Here is an 18,534-nt window from a genome sequence, read left to right as displayed (position 1 = left end):
TCCTCTCTCCCTCCCCCATGGTTGCTATACCTTGTTCACTCCCCATCACCCCCCCAAGGGCATAGTGTTACGAGAAACGTAGAAACTAAGATAGGATGAGGATGGGGAGGTGGGTATGGAGTGAGATTGAAAAAGATGGCTTGGTTTAAAAAAAATCAGGATAGGAAGACTGCTTCACCAAATGTAGAGCCAATAATTGTACCTGGTAAACATTCCCACAAGGAGGTTAACCGAGACAAAGATGCACAAACGGGGGAGAGAGAGAGAGAGAGAGAGAGAGAGAGAGAGAGAGAGAGAGAGAGAGAGAGAGAGAGAGAGAGAGAGAGAGAGAGAGAGAGAGAGAGAGAGAGAGAGAGAGAGAGAGAGAGAGAGAAAATGGTGCATGTAAGACCTTGGTCTTGACTCAAACACTTCTCATACTAAAATTTCTGAAATACATAAAAAAACATCCTTTTTAATTTGAATCCTGTGCCAGAACTTCTTTACATTAATTTATCATCTTATTGGCTGAGGATATAAAGCTACTTGCTACACACCTCCTATATGCTAAAATGTTAAATACTTATACAAGGAGTAGTAAGGTGGACACTAACAACCAAAACACAACTAAAGGTATATGATACAAAGTTCATTACATCAATGGGCCACACTAACCTCCACATTCCCATCTTCCTCCTCCTCTTCGGTGGTCTCTTCCACTTCAGCCTCCTGCAGCCACTTCAGGAAGGGCTGGGCCTTAGCATGAATCTCAGCTGCTGTCTCTTTGCTCACATACTTTTTGGAGACCTTCTTGCCCCAGTCCAGCAGTACTTCTTCCTCAATCACATCATGGTCATACATAGCCTGGCAAGACAAAAGTATGCAAAGTTGTTATTTATCAATCTGTATATTAGGCCAGCAATCTCACACAGGGTGGCCCAGACAAAGCATCATATACTCACACACACATACATGATTAAAACTCCTAGGAAGAAAATAATTCTTGCGAGCCACCTTAATACACATTAGCTTAGCTACAGCACTGCAGGCCACAAACTTCAGTTGTTGTTATTACAAATAAATATACAACTGAAGACCACTTGACACTCACTGAAAACCACTTGTGTAGAAAAGATCCTGTCCAGTGCAAAAATTTAGCTACTATCTACTTAAAAGGCACTACCTAAACCAAGATTTCACACCTTACCTACCAGTTTATTCATCTATGACATACAAACTAGTTAACATGCTTTTAACTAGTGCTGATCACAACACACTGATGTGTATGCAGACATGCAAGAATAAGGCTGCTTTATAAGACAAGGGTTTGTACCTTAAAGATTATGGGCACTTTGGATAGCAGGGTGTCCTTGTTCAGCTCTATCAGTTTCTCAACAGCACCAATGAAGTACTTCTGACTCTTAGGGTTGCCATGAGTGAAGAGCATCAACAAAATGCGGTACTGAGGAATCTGAAAGTAATGGAAAATGTACAAATTATCCACATAATCTAATGTTTTTAATGATTCTCTAATGTTTTCTCCAGATAACTAAATCTATTAGTACCTTGTGATCTACCCTTTCTACCACTTTATGCATATCTAATTTACATACACAACAATCAAAAGTAATATAACATTTTCATTTTTGCTTCCTTGTCTAATTTACAAGCAAAACATCCACAGTAATGTTGCATAACAAGTGCTGACCTGCTTGATGATATTCTCATCCAGTAGAAGTTCCACCAGTACCATGACAGCCTTGTTCTCCTTGATGTCCAACCTCTCGGCCTCACCAGCAATGTCCTTGTAGATGGATACCTTGGCTCCAGGCTTCAGCTCCCCTTCATCAATTTTGGTCTGTGGGTACACAGCAAAAATATTCAGTGAGAGGAGTGTACAATCTACACTACAATCTTAGTACAACTAGCTTCTTTTTAATCACAAACGTATAAAAATTTTGTCTATAGCCAGTCTAAAATAAACACACTAATGAATGGTAACAGTAACACATACTTTACAATTAATATCCAAACACAATCACCATCACTAACCATCATTAATTAACACAGTTCTCTACTGTATGAACATGTGGAGCTTCACTCACCTTGCAGTACTCAAAAAACACTTCCAAACGCTCACTCTGTGTCTTCTCAATATCGTTGGTAATAGTGAGGCTTTTCACTCCTGCAGTCAGGATCTTCTGTCTTGCTTTCATGGCTTCTTCACTAACATCAAGACTCCAGTCCTCATCCTGAAGAAAGCCAATGATATCACTAAATAGAGAAATTAACTAAAACAAAAAGAACAAACTATCTCCATCAACTGATTCCTGTGAACTGGAACTTGGAACTCAGTAAGAGAGAGAGAGAGAGAGAGAGAGAGAGAGAGAGAGAGAGAGAGAGAGAGAGAGAGAGAGAGAGAGAGAGAGAGAGAGAGAGAGAGAGAGAGAGAGAGAGAGAGAGAGAGAGAAATTTTTTGGGGGATTCCTTACATCTACATCCTCAGTGTCCCCGTTCATGTCATTGTCTGAGGCATCAGACTTATCAGCACGAGGTGAATGGGGACGCAGAGAATCCTTCTGGCCATTCTCAGTTTTCTTTGAATGATCCTTCCTCTTGGTCAGGGCTGTACCAGGTGTGTTGGGCTTGGTGTCTGCAATGCACAATACCTCCCTAAGTACTATTACATTACCTATGAGAGCAAAGCAAGGCAGTTACAAACACAATGAGAATCAAGACAAGGACTGTGAATAAAGTGAGATGAAAGTGACAGAACTTGAGCATGCATGGGAAAGAGCAAGAATCTTCCCTTCCCTGCCAAAAAGCACCACTTGATAGGTTGCATTTGCACTGGGAGTGAGAAAGTGGGAGAGAGCAAGAGTGATTGATAGATGACAGAAAATATTGAGTAGCCGCATTGGAAGGCATTTCATGTATGAGTTGCTACGACAACAGGCTTCACCTCCGCTAACTGACAATTGTTAGCACTTAATAAGCGAGACACTGTTCTTCATCCTGTAAAGTACCAAACTCATCACAGAAATTGTTCACTGTACTTCTGCTTTTAATGCAGTGGTACACAAAACATCAAGATTCTTAGAAATCTTCAATCTGGGCAATAGAAAATGGTTCCTAGCACTGTATCTAGGCTGGGAATTGGAAGGCAGATACCCAACTCAAGAGAGTTTGCTCTCGTTCTCTCTCTCTCTCAACTATACGGAAATAATGATAATAGCAAGTTATTTTTCATACTAGGTATGTACATTATGAAATAAACCCATGCAAATTTTAAGAGAAAAATTTAGTTTGTCTGCTCTAAGCCATTTTCAGAAGATTATAAATGAAAGAAAACTTTTATTTTTATGGTAAGTTAATTATTGGTTCCATAAAAAAAATAAACAAATAAACAAAATCATTGACAGCAGGATGCATTGATACTTATCTTGCTATGAGTGAAACATACACCTTTGTAATAATGATGAGTCAAGTAAGCCATTGTATCATATATGACCTACATTCTGAAAGATTTCCAACAGTAACCAGGGAGAGAAGGATTTAAAAAAAAATAAATAAACAGAATGCAGCCATGCATGTCACAGGATTTGTGATAAGCACTCTGAGGATGCAAAATATGTCTCCTTGTGTTGAAGAGGTTAAATTATGGTTTGGCTTGAACAAAATGTGTGTATTTGGAACAATAACTACAAGATTTAAAATATGAGAAAGGTTATGTGTGCAAACTTGTGTTGACATTGCAGTGGTTATCACCAAAGCTGTTTGTATCATACACAAAATGATAATAGATGAGAAGGAAGTCAACTCATTGAGTGGCAGTTTAGGTGACAAAACTGATGGAAAAAATTCACCCACCACATAGGGAGAAATATCATTCCAAGACCGTGTGAGGCATTCATTGAGCAGTGCCTTGGAAAAACCATGTGAGAGAGAGAGAGAGAGAGAGAGAGAGAGAGAGAGAGAGAGAGAGAGAGAGAGAGAGAGAGAGAGAGAGAGAGAGAGAGAGAGAGAGAGAGAGAGAGAGAGAGAGAGAGAGAGAGAGAGAGAGAGAGAGAGAGAGAGAATGTTGTATGAAAATTTAACAGAAACTCGAGGCCCCTCCCTTAACTATCCTTCTCCATTATTCTGTTGCAAATGCCTGTCACTATGTTCTTTGATGCATCACAAACACAATGTGAGGGACACACTTCACTGATCACTTGTTTTATATCCCATGTCTGGGTATCAGTCCTCTCTGTGGCTTGGATGTGAGGTGAGAGTTGCCATAGCAATTCCACCACCTTCCCTGTCATCCCTCAGCCTCACATCATTGATTAACTGGATAGTGAGTTCAAGGTCACGATTGATAAGTTCATCACCAAAAACTCTGTTTACATGCCACCATGAAACAAGAAGAGGCTGTTAAGTCGGTATATGATAAGAAGGGAAACTGGTATCATATCAGAAAACAATGATATAAAATAACTATGAGATCAATAAAAGCATAGCATTGCTGTTATTAAGTAGGCAAGGAGGTTCATGTAGTCCTCAACACACCATCCCTCACCACCACCCCCCCACTGGTGAAAGCAAGCCACCATGAGCACATATGAGAAGCAAGGAGAAAATATTGTAAGTCTCATGTTTCGTTTATGTGGCAGAAATGAAAAATCTGATTATACCATGTGTTTAGATCTTTAATTTATGACTCGACTTTATTTTAGAATTCATATCATAACCACTGAATATGGAGTACATTAAGTAAAATATGCAAGAAAAATTTCAGAGCAGTTTTGACTAAATCATAATCTCTTTAAATTTGTTCCTACCAAACTGTTAGGAATATATTAGAATTCTGCAGTTACTAATGACTAACAGTATCAGCAAAAACATATCTAATTTATGGGGCGAGATACAGCAGATAACATAGAAAGATCTCTACAACGTCTCTCTCTCGAGCGAGAAAAGTAAACTGTTGACTCCGACTTCTCGTTTTCTTGCCTTTCAAACCATGGAGAAGCCATCCTCTGGCCACTGCCAGTGGGCCACCTCCATTGGTTATCATGTATTAAAGTTTCTTGCTCTCGCCTTTGCTTTGCATTCTCACTCCCAGTTCAGAAGCAGCCTTATCCTTGCCAAATGAAGATGAGGACTGCCATACTCCACTCATACAGAGAGAATTGTCTCTCATTTTGGTGAAAAATATTAGATTTTTTCAAACTCCCTCTGTGGGCTGGTGTGGGGTTCCCGCGTGTGGCGGAAGCAGTTGCCAGACGCGCAACGCCACCTTTCGCAGGTAATGGCGGGTTTAAAGGGCCAGAATTTAAAGGTCCACCCATCAGGCATGCCCCCTTTCTTTGCTGTGGTTTGTTTTCCTTGTATTTTGTCGTTTTGTTTGCTGTTTTTGAGAATTTTATGTTCTGATATTGATGTACGATAGTTTAGGCTGTGTTCTCCACCCACACATGCTGGCAGCGTGAGCTTGGGCCAGCCTGCCTCCCTCCAGTGCGATCGATAGAGAGGTAGATAACACGCGTGCGTCTTCTCTCCTCGTATTGTATCGTGTTATATACGTTTCGTGCGTCGTCTCTCCTCGTATTGTATCGTGTTATATACGTTTCTGGTTGTTATTTTTATACTCCAGTGACTAGATATGCCTCGCTTGAGTGCCAGGAAGAAGGCTGTGCGTGAAGCAAACCGCCAAAACATTCTAAAGAGGTGGAAGAAAGACAATAGTGATCCCACGTGCATCGCGGGAGTTTCACCACAACAGGTGGCTGGTGAATCACGTGGTGCTGCTGCCCCTCGCTTCCACCCAGCTCCCACCCAAAGTGCAGCAAGTTTTCGCCATAGTTTATTGCCACCAGAGTATGCAAACATTCAGGAAGTGAGTGAAAATAGTGGCATGTACAATATCTCACACCAGCGATTATCAGAACTGCTAAATTTGGTGAGCTGCGTTGAGTGTGGTACCAAAAGTACATGTAACATTACACCTTCATATTTTGACTGTACAATCAGTGTAAAATGTGATAATTGCCAGACTGATTTGCTCCATTCTGAACCAGAAAAGTGCAAAAATAGTGATCTTAGCAAAGGGAATGTCATGCACGTGTACCACTCATTATGTGAAGGGTATGGGAGGTTAGGCCTATCACGATTATCAGCTGGCATGCAAACAAAAGAAATGTCTGCTAATACATATGCCAAGTGTACAGAATACCTCTACAGTGAGATGGAGGAGTTCCATAGTGAAATGCAACTTGTGGCAAAGACATGTGTGGAGAAGTTATATGAAAAACAAGGCATTGAAAAAGACAGTGAAGGAGTGTTGAACATTGATGTTAGTTTTGATGGGACATGGCTGACGAGGGGACACAAGTCTCACATTGGCGCTGCCTTTGTGATGGATATTCCCTCTGGATTAGTACTTGATTTTGAAGTTCTGAGTAACTTTTGTAGACTATGCTCAATCAACAAGAAAATGAAAGACAAGAAAAGCTTCGAGGAGTGGCATACAACAACCCATGCTAAAAAGTGCCAACTAAATTTCTCAGGGTTGTCAGGTGCCATGGAAGCAGAAGGTGCTGTACGAATGTGGAGAAGAAGTGAAGACAAAGGTCTAAGATATGTGACTTTCCTTGGGGATGGTGACTCGAGTTCCTTCAAAGCAGTCACTAATATGAATGAAGGGGAAGGACCATACAAAGATGTGCAGGTGAAGAAGGAAGAGTGTGTAAATCATGTTCAGAAAAGAATGGGAGCAAGACTGAGGAAACTGAAAGATGAACTAAAGGAGGAAAGAACAACAAAAACAGGAAAGGTAATAAGAAGAAGTTTAGTTGGTGGTAAACACCAGCTAACAGACAAACAGATTGATGCTTACCAAAGGTATTTTGGCAAAGCTATAAGAGACAGTGTGGGCACCAATACCCTCACCATGAAATTGAAGATAATGTCTGCATTCTGGCACTCAATTTCAACTGATGAAAATCCCCACCATGTACACTGTGACTCCTCATGGTGTATTTTCAAAAAAGCATCAGAGGAAAATAAACCACTCCCTTCTCATAGCAACATGAAAAATTATCTAAGATTAGATAAGAAGTACAAAAACAGAGTAAGGGAGATATTTTTTGATTTATCAAGTCCTGCACTTCTAGAAAAATGCCTAAAAGGTGGTACCCAAAACAAAAATGAAAGCCTCCACTCCAAACTTTGGCACCACCAAAGCAAGTCCAAGTTTGCTGGGCTGAAAAGGATTCAGTTTGTGACGAGGCTCACCATTTTGGACCACAACTTTGGCTTTGTTGCAAACAAGTTTTTGCAACGTCTAGACTTCCCTGAGTCACCTGAAAGCTTTCTAACCAAAAGGAGAATGGACCAGAGGAACACAGCACTACGAAGATCAGCAAAAAGAAGAAAACTTGACCTCAATCCTGGACCAGACTACCAACCTGGTGGGTTTTGAAAAATAAATTCCTGGCAACAATGAGGTGGGTTGGCACCACTGATACCCTGCATAATATGTTATTTATGTAATGAACTTATACAGAATTTGATACTTTATGGAGGCACTTTTATGGAGTAGTGAACATATAAACATAAAAACGCGATTATCTCGAAACTAGTTTTTTCGCATAAAAGTAGCTATAACTTTGTGTGTATATAAGCAATTTTGATGATTCTTGTTGGAAAATGATTGTAATACTTATATCTAACAAAATTCCAATACTAGTGCTTATTCTACTTTAAATATATTTTTTATATTTTTTTAAAGTTATGATTTGATGTTTTTTTTTGTTTTCTTAATTTGCTGTAAGTCTGACTTTTTTCTTTTTCACTTACAATTACTAGTATTCGAGTTTAGGTACATCTAGATGTCTACTAACTGCACACCAAAGAAAATTATTATTCTCCTCATACTTTTGGAGATATAGCATAATTTGAAAAATAACTAAAAATTCGAATTAATCATCTGTTGTGTAAAAAGTTCTCGGTGGATTTCAATGAAATTTCTGTCACAGATGCATACCATATCCCTGCACATTGTCATAAAAAATCATTGTCTTACATAAAGAAATAAGGTCGGGACGACCGGAAATGCATAATCGCGATCTAGCGATCAACTCCCCTCCTCTGTCTGACTGTCTTCAGCCTCTTTCTCACTGCCGAAATGTTGCATCCCTTTCTATCTTTTATTGTTATTTTCATGCTAACTGCTCTATTGATCTAGTTAACTTCATTCCTTCCCTCCTCCAGCAGCCTTGCTGCACAAGGCTTTCTTCTTCCTCTCATCCTTATTCTGTCCAACCCTCTAATACAAGAGTTAACTAGTATTCTCAATCTTTCATACCTTTCAATGGTAAACTGCCTGTCTCTGTATTTCTATACTCCTACGACTTAACTTCTTTTAAGAGAGAGGTGTTGAGACATTTGTCCCTGAATTTTGACTAATTCTTTTGATTCTTTTATGGAGACTACAATTCAAGTGGGCTTTTTTTTTCTAATATTCATTTTTTCCTCCTTGGTAGTTCTCCCTCTTACATAAAAAAAAAAATAACAATAAAATAAATAAAATAAATAAAATAAAACCACGTGCAGACTGACCAAGGCCATGAAAACAAAAAGACGTGTAGAATGATTAAGGCACGTGCACACAGTCTGAGGCATGTGTCGATAGACTGAGGCACATATAGACAGAGATTGATAAGGGAGGATGTGAGACAGAGATCTGAAGACTGCAAAAGGGAAACTGGGATGAAACACAACTACCCACCTGGGTGATTCTTGAGGATGAAGGTGGTGAGTTTGTGCTTCATGTCCAGCATCCCTTGGTGGCCACACGCCTTGCAAGACTGCTTGATTATGCCCTTCTTCTCCTGTACAGAAAGACAACCATGCAGGAACATCAATACCAAAAAATGACATAGTAGAGGATTTGAAGATCAATTTTATGTACACATGCATGAGTATCAGAATCTGGCATTACAATTTTATCTATATAACAGGCCAATGACCATATGGAGACAGGCGAGACAATGAGCATATACACACGTGCACATAGACACTTGTCCTAGCCTGTGACCTAACACTCACATTAGGAAAGAGGACAGTCTCAGGATTTTCACACTTCGGGCAAAGGACGAATCTCTTGATGAAGCCGTCAAGAAGGTCCTGAAGCTTGGCTGCGTCATGGGAACCATTGACAATGTAACGGTCATTCTTGGTATCAAATTGGGTCTGGGCACCCAACTCACAGCCAAAGTACTTGCAAGGATCTAAGCACATAACAACAACACATTAACTTACATTTGTCATAGGGAATGCATTGATGCTTCCTTCCTCTATTTCTTCCTCCATGAGTTATTTCAACTACAAGTACAGTGCATTAATAGCACTTCATATATCATTATTCACTCTGAAACTTGTGAAAATGAAAACAAGTCAAGTTTAGCACGTCATTAGGACTTCATATATCATTATTCCAACTGAAAACAAGGAAACAAAAGATGGAAATTGAAAAGTAGCGACTCGCCAGACACTCACAGGTTGGTGGACGTCCAAGAGCCTTGGCTACGTCCGACATGTTGACCACAACAGTCTTTATGCCATTGCCTTTGCCCTCTACCTTGGCCATGATCTTAGGCATCTTGTACCGGTAGAAGGCATCCATCACATTACGGTTCACGTTGTAACTCATCTGATGCAAAACAACATACATCATATAAAACAAAGAAAACCACTGAGCTTAAATGATGTCATGGTCTCACACCTGACTGCATCTTTGTTCTTATGCATGAGGCAGAATGAGGTTTCCTAACACACTGAAAAATTCATGGGAGGCGATGGTATAATGAATAAAGTGATGAGCATGGGATTGGGCAGACATCCATGTGAAGGTTCGAATTCCACCACATACTGCTTTGAAGTTGTGCCATTTGTTGAGTGGTTTAAAGTTACCTACATGTCACCATGCTACCCAGATTCTAGGTGGTTACACCAAAGATGCCCTAATATAGGTACCACTATAAATAAAATTGCCTGTGCCACTAATGGGTAGAAGCTGAACAGCACTTCCTACATATACTCTTCAAGTATGCCTACAGACAATACAGGCCATAAAAAATAAATAAATAAATTAATTAATTAATTAATTAATTAAAAATAATAAATAAATAATAATAATAAAAAAATTATTAAATAAAAAATAATACACACTACTCACACCCAAGAGTACTGTACCTATCAATGATGAGCACACTCAAGCTACTTTTTCACACATACATTCATAAAATACTAAGTTCCTGCTTTCATTTCTATGAGGGCAAGTGTCATTTCTGCCCGTGATGGATTTCATAGCAAGACAACATTGTTGCTACTCCTGTCCTCACATCTATCACAGACCATAAAACAGTACAAAGCCAGACCACAAACATTTTCCAACTAAAACTATATAGTTTGGTTCCAGATGCATGTCACTCACACAACCTGAATATTACACTCTAACCACCACTACCCAACTAAGAGCCTTTATAAAATATTGCCAAATAAACTGTTCTCCTTTATATCATTGCTACTATCATAGGCCAATCATACCTTGGTGGTTTGTTGGGTTGGTGCTCCTTAAATCAAGTGGCAAGTAATATTATGGCCACACAAGCTGTTAGGGATGTGAGGTGTTCAGTGGAGTCACAAGTCTGGACAGAAGCAGCTTCTTAAGTAGAGCATGAAGTCAATCACTTGGGGTTCACTTGCTGAGTTGGTCATGCAGTTTGCGAACACCCATAAAACTCCTGATGGAAACTGAAAAAAGTCAATAAAGACCATGAAAACAAAGTCATCAACACAATATATTTAGAATAACACTAATAGTTTCATTCAGTGGGATAAACATCTGTCCTAAAATCAATTCTCTGAAGTGCTATTCTGGTGACAAAATTAGTGAAAACCTATCATACATGAATGCTTTAAAAGGAAGGATTCTGGCCTAAGGCAACAAAAATGGAGGAAAATGCCTAAATCCCAAATCGCAAGTTAACAGCACTACCTGAGTAACAGAGACAAGTGCCCTACAAGCTGATGACATGAGGGGTGAACAAGCTAGACAGTCACCTAGGGGAGACAGCAGGGGCTGGGAGGAGTGGGGATGCCACATCCAGAGTCTATGTATCGGGAGTTGTCCCGAAGAAAGAGGTACCTCTTGTGGTTCTTTTCACCGATCCGCTGGTCTCTTGGTTTATAAACAGCATAAGTGGGTTCTTGGTGCCCTTTGAGGGACAACAGCTACGACAACCAAATAAAGCACACACAACAGCTGTAATGCAGAGATGCACCATTTACTTACATTCAGAGATAGACTACTTCAAAAATTTACTGAGAACTCTCATGTGCTAGAATCAATGAACAAGGTTACTGTGTGTGTGTGTGTGTGTGTGTGTGTGTGTGTGTGTGTGTGTGTGTGTGTGTGTGTGTGTGTGTGTGTGTGTGTGTGTCACTTCACTGTTTGATCTGCTGCAGTCTCTGACGAGACAGCCAGATGTTACCCTACGGAAAGAGCTCAGAGCTCATTATTTCCGATCTTTGGATAGGCCTGAGACCAGGCACACACCACACACTGGGACAACAAGATCACAACTCCTCGATTTACATCCCGTACCTACTCACTGCTAGGTGAACAGGGGCTACATGTGAAAGGAGACACACCCAAATATCTCCACCTGGCCGGGGAATCGAACCCTGGTCCTCTGGCTTGTGAAGCCAGTGCTCTAACCACTGAGCTACCGTGTGTGTGTGTGTGTGTGTGTGTGTGTGTGTGTGTGTGTGTGTGTGTGTGTGTGTGTGTGTGTGTGTGTGTGTGTGTGTGTGTGTGTGTGTGTGTGTAATAATAATAATAATAATATATGGTTTATTAGTTAGGCAATGTAAAAAATTACACTGAAAATGTACAGGGGGGGGACATTAACACAGTGAACTAAAAATGCTTAACCTAACTATGGAGCTAACTTAACCTAGAAGTGTGTGTGTGCCTAGTTGTATGTACAGGGTTCGAGCATGGCTCAGAGACCCATTTCCTTATCTTATTTCATCCAATTTTTCCTTAAATTTGTGCATATTTTCTGCTGTTACAATCTCATTATTCAGACTGTTCCAGATGTCTACCATCCAATGTGGAAAACTAAACTTTTTAAGGTTTCTCAAACATTAACTTTTCCTGATCTTCTGGTGATACCAGGTCTTGTCTATCTTTTCCATACTGTTCACTAAGTTGTACATCGCTATTAGATCTCCTCTTTCCCATCTATCCTTCAAAGTTGAGTTTCATTTCCTGTAGTCAATCTTCATAGGGAAGGTCATTTATTTCTGGCACCATCTTTGTAGTTATCCTTAGGATTCTAGTTTCCTGATGTCCATTTGCATGTATGGTGACCACATCACTGTCACATATTCAAGTATAGATCTTATCATCATAGTTATGATGTTTTTCATCACACTCTTGTCTATGTAATTAAACGTCACCCTGATATTTATTAGTGTCTTGTATGTTTAAGTAAATAACCCATATATGTGCCTTTCTGGAGTCAGGCTGTCTTGTATAATCACTCCCAGTTTTTCCCTTCCTTCATTTTCATTATAACCTCTCCTCCTATTTTGTACTCCCATGTAGGCCTTCACATGACATTTTCTAACATCAAATTCTAATTTCCACTTCTGGCTCTACACACATCTTATCGATATCTCTCTGCAATTCCATACAATGCTTTTTGTTCTTCATTACTCTTAAGAGTTTTGCATCATCAGCAAAAAATTCATGTAGCTTCTCAAGTTTTCCTGTATATCATTAATATAAATTTGAAACATTATTGGTGCCAGCACTGACCACTGTGGTACGCCACTAGTTACTGTGCTCAACTTGATGGGGTGTCTCTTATCACTGTCCTCATTTTTATTCCTATTAAGTAGTCCCTCATTGAGCTTAAGATACTACCCTGTACTTCTTCTATACGTTCTATTTTCCATAGGAGTCTTTTATGTGGTACTGTCAAAAGCCTTTTTAATATCTAAATGCACTGTATCCACCTATCGATCTCTCCCTTGTACGCCATCTGTTACACGTGTATAGACAGTAGATTTGTTATACATGATCTTCCTCTTCTAAATCCAAATTGGAAGTTATTTATGATTTCATTTTCCTCCAGTTAATTCAGCCATTTTTCTTTAATCACAATTTCACAGAGCTTTCCCACAACACTAGTTAGTGACACTAGTCTATAATTCAAGGGCTCGATTCTTTCCCCTCCTTTATATATTGGGACTATATTTGCTCTTTTCCATTCCCTTGGGTCTACCAACTGTTCTCTACATTTTCTCAAATGCCCATCCTGACACTCCAACTATCTATTGCTTTCCTGGTAACTTACTAATTTCCTGTTTATGCACCACGTTTTGTAACTTACTGCGTCACTCCCTCGTTTTATTCTAAAAAAAAATCTTCAAATACTGATTGTGTATTGTGATTCCCTGTAATCCTTGGCAATGCAATGTCCTATTTGGTTCCATAAAATCATCTACAGTGAACACGGTTTTGAAGCTCTCATTCATCAGTTCACTCATTTCTTCTGTTGTTTCATATACTCTGTTCCCCTTAGTAAACTTAGTAATGGTGTCTTGGCTTGTCATTTTTCCATTTATATACTTGTAGAATAGCTTGGATTCCTTCTCTACATCTTTTCACATCCCTTTCAAACTTTCTCTCCTCCTCCCTCCTTATTCTAATATATTCATTTTGTGCCTCATTGTACAGTGGGCGCAAAAATAAAGTTTACCCCTGTAACGCGAAAATAAAGTTAACGACACGGCCGGCCACTTTGTATTTGAATTACCCGCGATGTGAGTGGTGGGAGGAGCGTGATATGACGCGTGCTTCCCCTCCGCCACCTTACACACCACTTCTGACACTTGAGTCAGTTAGTGCGCTTTCAGAGCTGAAGGAGAGCACACCTATGATGCACTGCCCCACGGGCCCTCACTTTCCCGCCCACGCACCAAACACAAAACCACACCAAACACTACCACAGCATCACAATGGGTCGGAAGAAGCTTACAATGGAAGAAAAGGCCCGGCCCTTGCCCTAATAGAGCAGGGAATGCCGGTGAAGCACGTTGCTGCCGAATTAAATGTCAGCAGAGTGTCCCTCTTCAAGCTTAAAAAGTCCGCTGCGTCCCTGCCTACCGGCACGTTACCACCTCGCAAACTGGGATGTGGGCGCAAGAGAAAACTTCAGAGAGGACTGACAAGATGTTGGTGAGAGAGCTGAAGCAAAATCCATCCATTACAGCAGCAGAATTGAAGAAAAACACCCAGACCTGCTCCAAGATGTCGCTGTCCGTACGTTGCAACACCGCTTGCAAAAGACCTCGGGTATTTACCAGGGTTGTATTTACCTAGTTGTTTTACCTGCTGTATTCACGGGGTTCGAGGGACTCATAGTGTCCTGTCTCCATTTATCCAATTTTTTCTTAAAGTTATGCACATTATGTGTTGTATTCAACGCATTACACCACTATTCTGTGTGGAAAACTGTATTTTCCAATATCCTTCACACACTACCTCATCCTGATCTTTACATGACCTCTTCGAAGTCCTTCCATCTTCTGTCACCAGCACCAGGTCTTCCTTGTCTATCTTTTCAATGCCATTGACTATCTTGTACATTGTTATTAGGTCTCCTCGTTCTCTTCTATCTTGTAAGGTTGGTAGTCCCATTTCCTTCAGCCGTTCTTCATATGTTAGGTCCTTTAGTTCTGGCACCATCTTTGTAGCAATCTTCTGTATCCATTCTAATCTTCTTATATCTTTTTTAGAGCTCGGAGACCACACCACAGCTGCATATTCCAGCTTTGGACGTATCATGCTTGTGATGATTTTTTCATCATATCTTTGTCCATGAATTGAAATGCCACTCTTATATTAGTCAACATTTTATATGATAATCCAAATATCTTGCTTATGTGTTTTTCGGGGTTCAGATTTTCCTGTATAATCACTCCCAGATCTTTTTCCTCTTTAGTCTTCATTGTTTGTTCCTCTCCAATCAAATAATTCCATACTGTCTTCTTTTGCTCTTTCCTATTTCCATTATGTGACACTTCTTGGCATTGAACTCCAATTTCCACTTTTTACTCCACTCATAGATCTTGTTTATATCTTCCTGTAACAGCAAACAGTCCTCCTCGGTTTTGATTAATCTTAGCAACTTTGCATCAGCAAATAAATTAATGTAACTGTTTATCCCATTGTGAATGTCATTTACATAAATCTGAAACATAATGGGGACTAACACCGACTCTTATGGCACTCTGCATGTTACTTTACCCCAAGATGAGTACGTATCTGATCACAATTCTCATCTCCCTGTCCTTCAAATAATCCCTTGTCCATTCTAACAAAGTTCCTCACAGTCCTCCTATGTTCTCTAGTTTCCAAAGTAGTCTTCCATGAGGCACTTTATCAAAAGCCTTTTTATGTCCAGGTATACTGTGTCCACCCATCCATCTCTGTTTTCCAGTCCTTCTATTACTCTCGAGTAGAAGCTTAATAAGTTTGACACACATGACCGTCCTGTCCTGAACCCAAATTGTCTGTTTGATATGACTTGTTCTTCTTCCAGATGTTTAACCCATTTTCTTTGATAATTATTTCACACAACTTTCCCATAATGCTTGTAAGTGACACTGGTCTGTAATTTAATGGCTCAGTTGCCTTTCCTCCTTTAAATATCGGTATTATGTTGGCTCTTTTCCATTCTAGTGGAACTTTCCCTTCATTTAGTGAACTTGTAATTATTTCCCAAATTGGATCCAGTAGTTGCTCTTTACATTCTTTTAGCACCCAGCCTGATACACCATCCGGCCCCATTGCTTTTCTGACATCCAAATTATCCAATAATCTTCCACTTTGTGCACTGTGATTTCCTGTAATCCTTGGCAATGCAATGTCTTACCTGGTTCTGTAAAATCTTCTACAGTGCACATCGTTTTGAAGCTCTCATTCATTATTTCACACATTTCCTTCTCTGTTTGGTATGTCTTCCTCCTTTAATTATTTTTTCTATTGTTTCCTTGTTCTTCATTTTGCCATTTATGAATTTGTAGAAAAGTTTGGGTTTGTCTTTGCTTTTACTCACCACATCTTTCTCAAAGTTTCTTTCTTCCTCTCTCCTTACTCTAATATATTCATTTCTCACATCCTTATACTGCTGTCTGTTATTGTCATTTCTCTGTTTTATGAGTTTCTTCCAAGCTTTATCTTTTGCCCTTTTTGCTTCTGTGCATCTAGCATTGTACCAAGCATGTATTTTTTCTTAACTCTATAAAAAGGTACATATTTCTTTACTCCTTCATTATATTTCTGTAAGAATATTTCATATTTTCCTTGCATTGTCCTTTCATACATAACGTTTCTCCATTCAATGTCAGCAAAAATGTTCCTTAATTTTTCAAAATCTGCTCTTGCATAATTTAATCTCTCTTTTTTGTAGTCATCTCTGTAACTTATCCCATCCTCCTCCTGTATTTCCAGCTCTAATGTCACATGATCACTTTATCTCATTGAAGTAAGGTATTGTATGCTGGGATGGGGCTCTGGTTTCTTTGTGAATACTAGGTCAAGTAACGATGGTTCTTCTTCAACCCCTCCCCCCCGTACCTTGTTGACTCCTCCACCCACTGGTCCATTGTATTTACCATAGTCAACTTTAACACCACCTTGCTCAACTGTCCCAACATTATCCATTACTTCTATCTCTCTCTAGCTTATTTTTTTACAGTTAAAGGCTGCAACTAAAAGTATTCTTCCATCTCTCAACATATTATCTAAGCACTTAATCATCTCTCTTTGCATATCCTTATGTTCCTCAGTTCCCAATGTATTTGTCTTAGGTGACACATATGTGACATGATTTTCCCTCTTCTTCAATTCCTGTTTTGATTGCTACTACCATTACTTTCACCTTGCCCTCACCATATTGCACATCCTCCACACATATACAGTATTATCACAAACCATTATTAGCACTCCTCCTCCCCCTTTGCCCTTCCTGTCTCTTCTTTAGCTATTATATACCTCCTCCTCAAAGTTAACATTGATCTCCACTCTTAGTTTTGTTGCAACGATGCACATTACATCCAGGTTTTCCTCTTTCAAATAATCCTTAACCTCCAACATGCTGGATAACAATCCATCTATATTAGTATATATCACTCTTAATTTCTTGCCTCCTCCACGATCTCCTCCTCATTCCATAGATACTACTTCTTTAGTCTCATATCTAGAACCATCCAGTAGGAATTCTTTTTCTCGATCTCTGTCCTTTTCTAATTTTTTTCCTTCGCTTCATTTCTTAGCACTTTCTCTTTTTTCCCTCTCCTCTAGGTTCATATCTCTTTTTATCCATATATCTTTATGTTCAGTATCATCGGCCAGCTTCCCTTTCCTTGTCATAATTTTCTCCACCGCCACCTGCAATCTCATTCTCAACTTTCGTTGGTCTCCTACCCCCTTCACTAAATCTTCCCAAACTAATCACTTCCTTCACCTCCTTGTCCAGCTTCTGTGTGCTATCCTGGACCTGTTTGATAATAGTTTTGGCCAATTCTCTCTCTCTTCACGCTCTCATGAACTTGTTTGTTTCTTTCCTTCATCACAAAAATTGAGAAACACTTCCTCTTATCCACTATATCTCTCACTAGATCTTTTCTCCTTAATTACTTGTATAACAGCGTCTTTTGTTTATTCGTGAATTTGTCTACTTACTACTTCAGAAAATTTTACTTTTTCTTCTTGTTCTTGTTTCCATGCATTTTGTAATTCCTTCAGCTTGTTTTCACACAATTCAATTTCTACTCTGTCCTTCATCCCACCCTGTACTTTTCCTGTACACTCCTTAATGAGTTTTCCTTGTTTTGACATGTAGCTTTTAGTAATCATTTTGTTCCTTTATCTCGTGTATCTCCTCCTTTAATCCTTGATTGATAACACTAACCTTCTCACACTCGACTAATCTCAATCTTAGCTCTGTGGTTTCCGTTGTCAGTCTGCCCTGCTTGTCCATTAAACTCGACATCACTTCTTTCATGTACCTTGACTCTCTTTCCACGTTTATCAACCTTCTCATATTTCCTCTTTCGTCTCTAAATCTAGAAAAGTCTTTATCATATTATTCTCAGTCAATCTCCTAAGTCCTACAGGTGTTTCTATAAATCTCTGATTGTCACCACCAGGTGCTTGTTTTGGTGTCCTAAGTCTGGCTGCACCACTCAGTTCCGTTTCTCTCTCCATTTTTTTCTGTCTATACAATCCAAAAATTTATTTATTATGGAGACAGGAGAACCCTATGGTCCTCCTACCCCCCCTGTACATATGTCTAGGTCAGGCTCCAATGCCTGCTGTAGCTTGTTCCCTGGGAGCTGTTCAGTGCCTCCTCTCAGTGCAGTGTCGGCAATGTGTGTGTGTGTGTGTGTGTGTGTGTGTGTGTGTGTGTGTGTGTGTGTGTGTGTGTG

The 18,534-nt window shown here is 39.6% G+C and overlaps 1 protein-coding gene across 3 annotated transcripts in view; it reads right to left on the bottom strand.

Moving 5' to 3' along the window:
- The window catches only part of LOC123514682 (eukaryotic translation initiation factor 5-like), a 29,284-nt gene that overhangs the window by 2,119 nt on the left and 8,631 nt on the right, over nucleotides 1-18,534 (bottom strand). For 2 of the 3 annotated variants that reach the window (XM_045272731.1, XM_045272732.1), the window contains exons 5-14: nucleotides 11,089-11,290; nucleotides 10,573-10,779; nucleotides 9,523-9,676; nucleotides 9,073-9,254; nucleotides 8,753-8,855; nucleotides 2,472-2,632; nucleotides 2,085-2,231; nucleotides 1,688-1,837; nucleotides 1,313-1,450; nucleotides 655-843 (exon numbers count right to left, since the gene is read on the bottom strand). In XM_045272731.1, coding sequence (XP_045128666.1) covers nucleotides 655-843; nucleotides 1,313-1,450; nucleotides 1,688-1,837; nucleotides 2,085-2,231; nucleotides 2,472-2,632; nucleotides 8,753-8,855; nucleotides 9,073-9,254; nucleotides 9,523-9,676 — 1,224 coding nt within the window. In that variant the 5' untranslated portion in view covers nucleotides 10,573-10,779; nucleotides 11,089-11,290. The remainder of the gene's footprint in view (nucleotides 1-654; nucleotides 844-1,312; nucleotides 1,451-1,687; nucleotides 1,838-2,084; nucleotides 2,232-2,471; nucleotides 2,633-8,752; nucleotides 8,856-9,072; nucleotides 9,255-9,522; nucleotides 9,677-10,572; nucleotides 10,780-11,088; nucleotides 11,291-18,534) is intronic. The other variant, XM_045272733.1, reaches the window with a different exon arrangement.

This window comes from Portunus trituberculatus, chromosome 38 (assembly GCF_017591435.1).
Source record: "Portunus trituberculatus isolate SZX2019 chromosome 38, ASM1759143v1, whole genome shotgun sequence".
Lineage (NCBI taxonomy): Eukaryota > Metazoa > Arthropoda > Malacostraca > Decapoda > Portunidae > Portunus > Portunus trituberculatus.
Note: the sequence above shows the minus strand (reverse complement) of the source record. Positions and strands in the feature narration are given on the sequence as shown.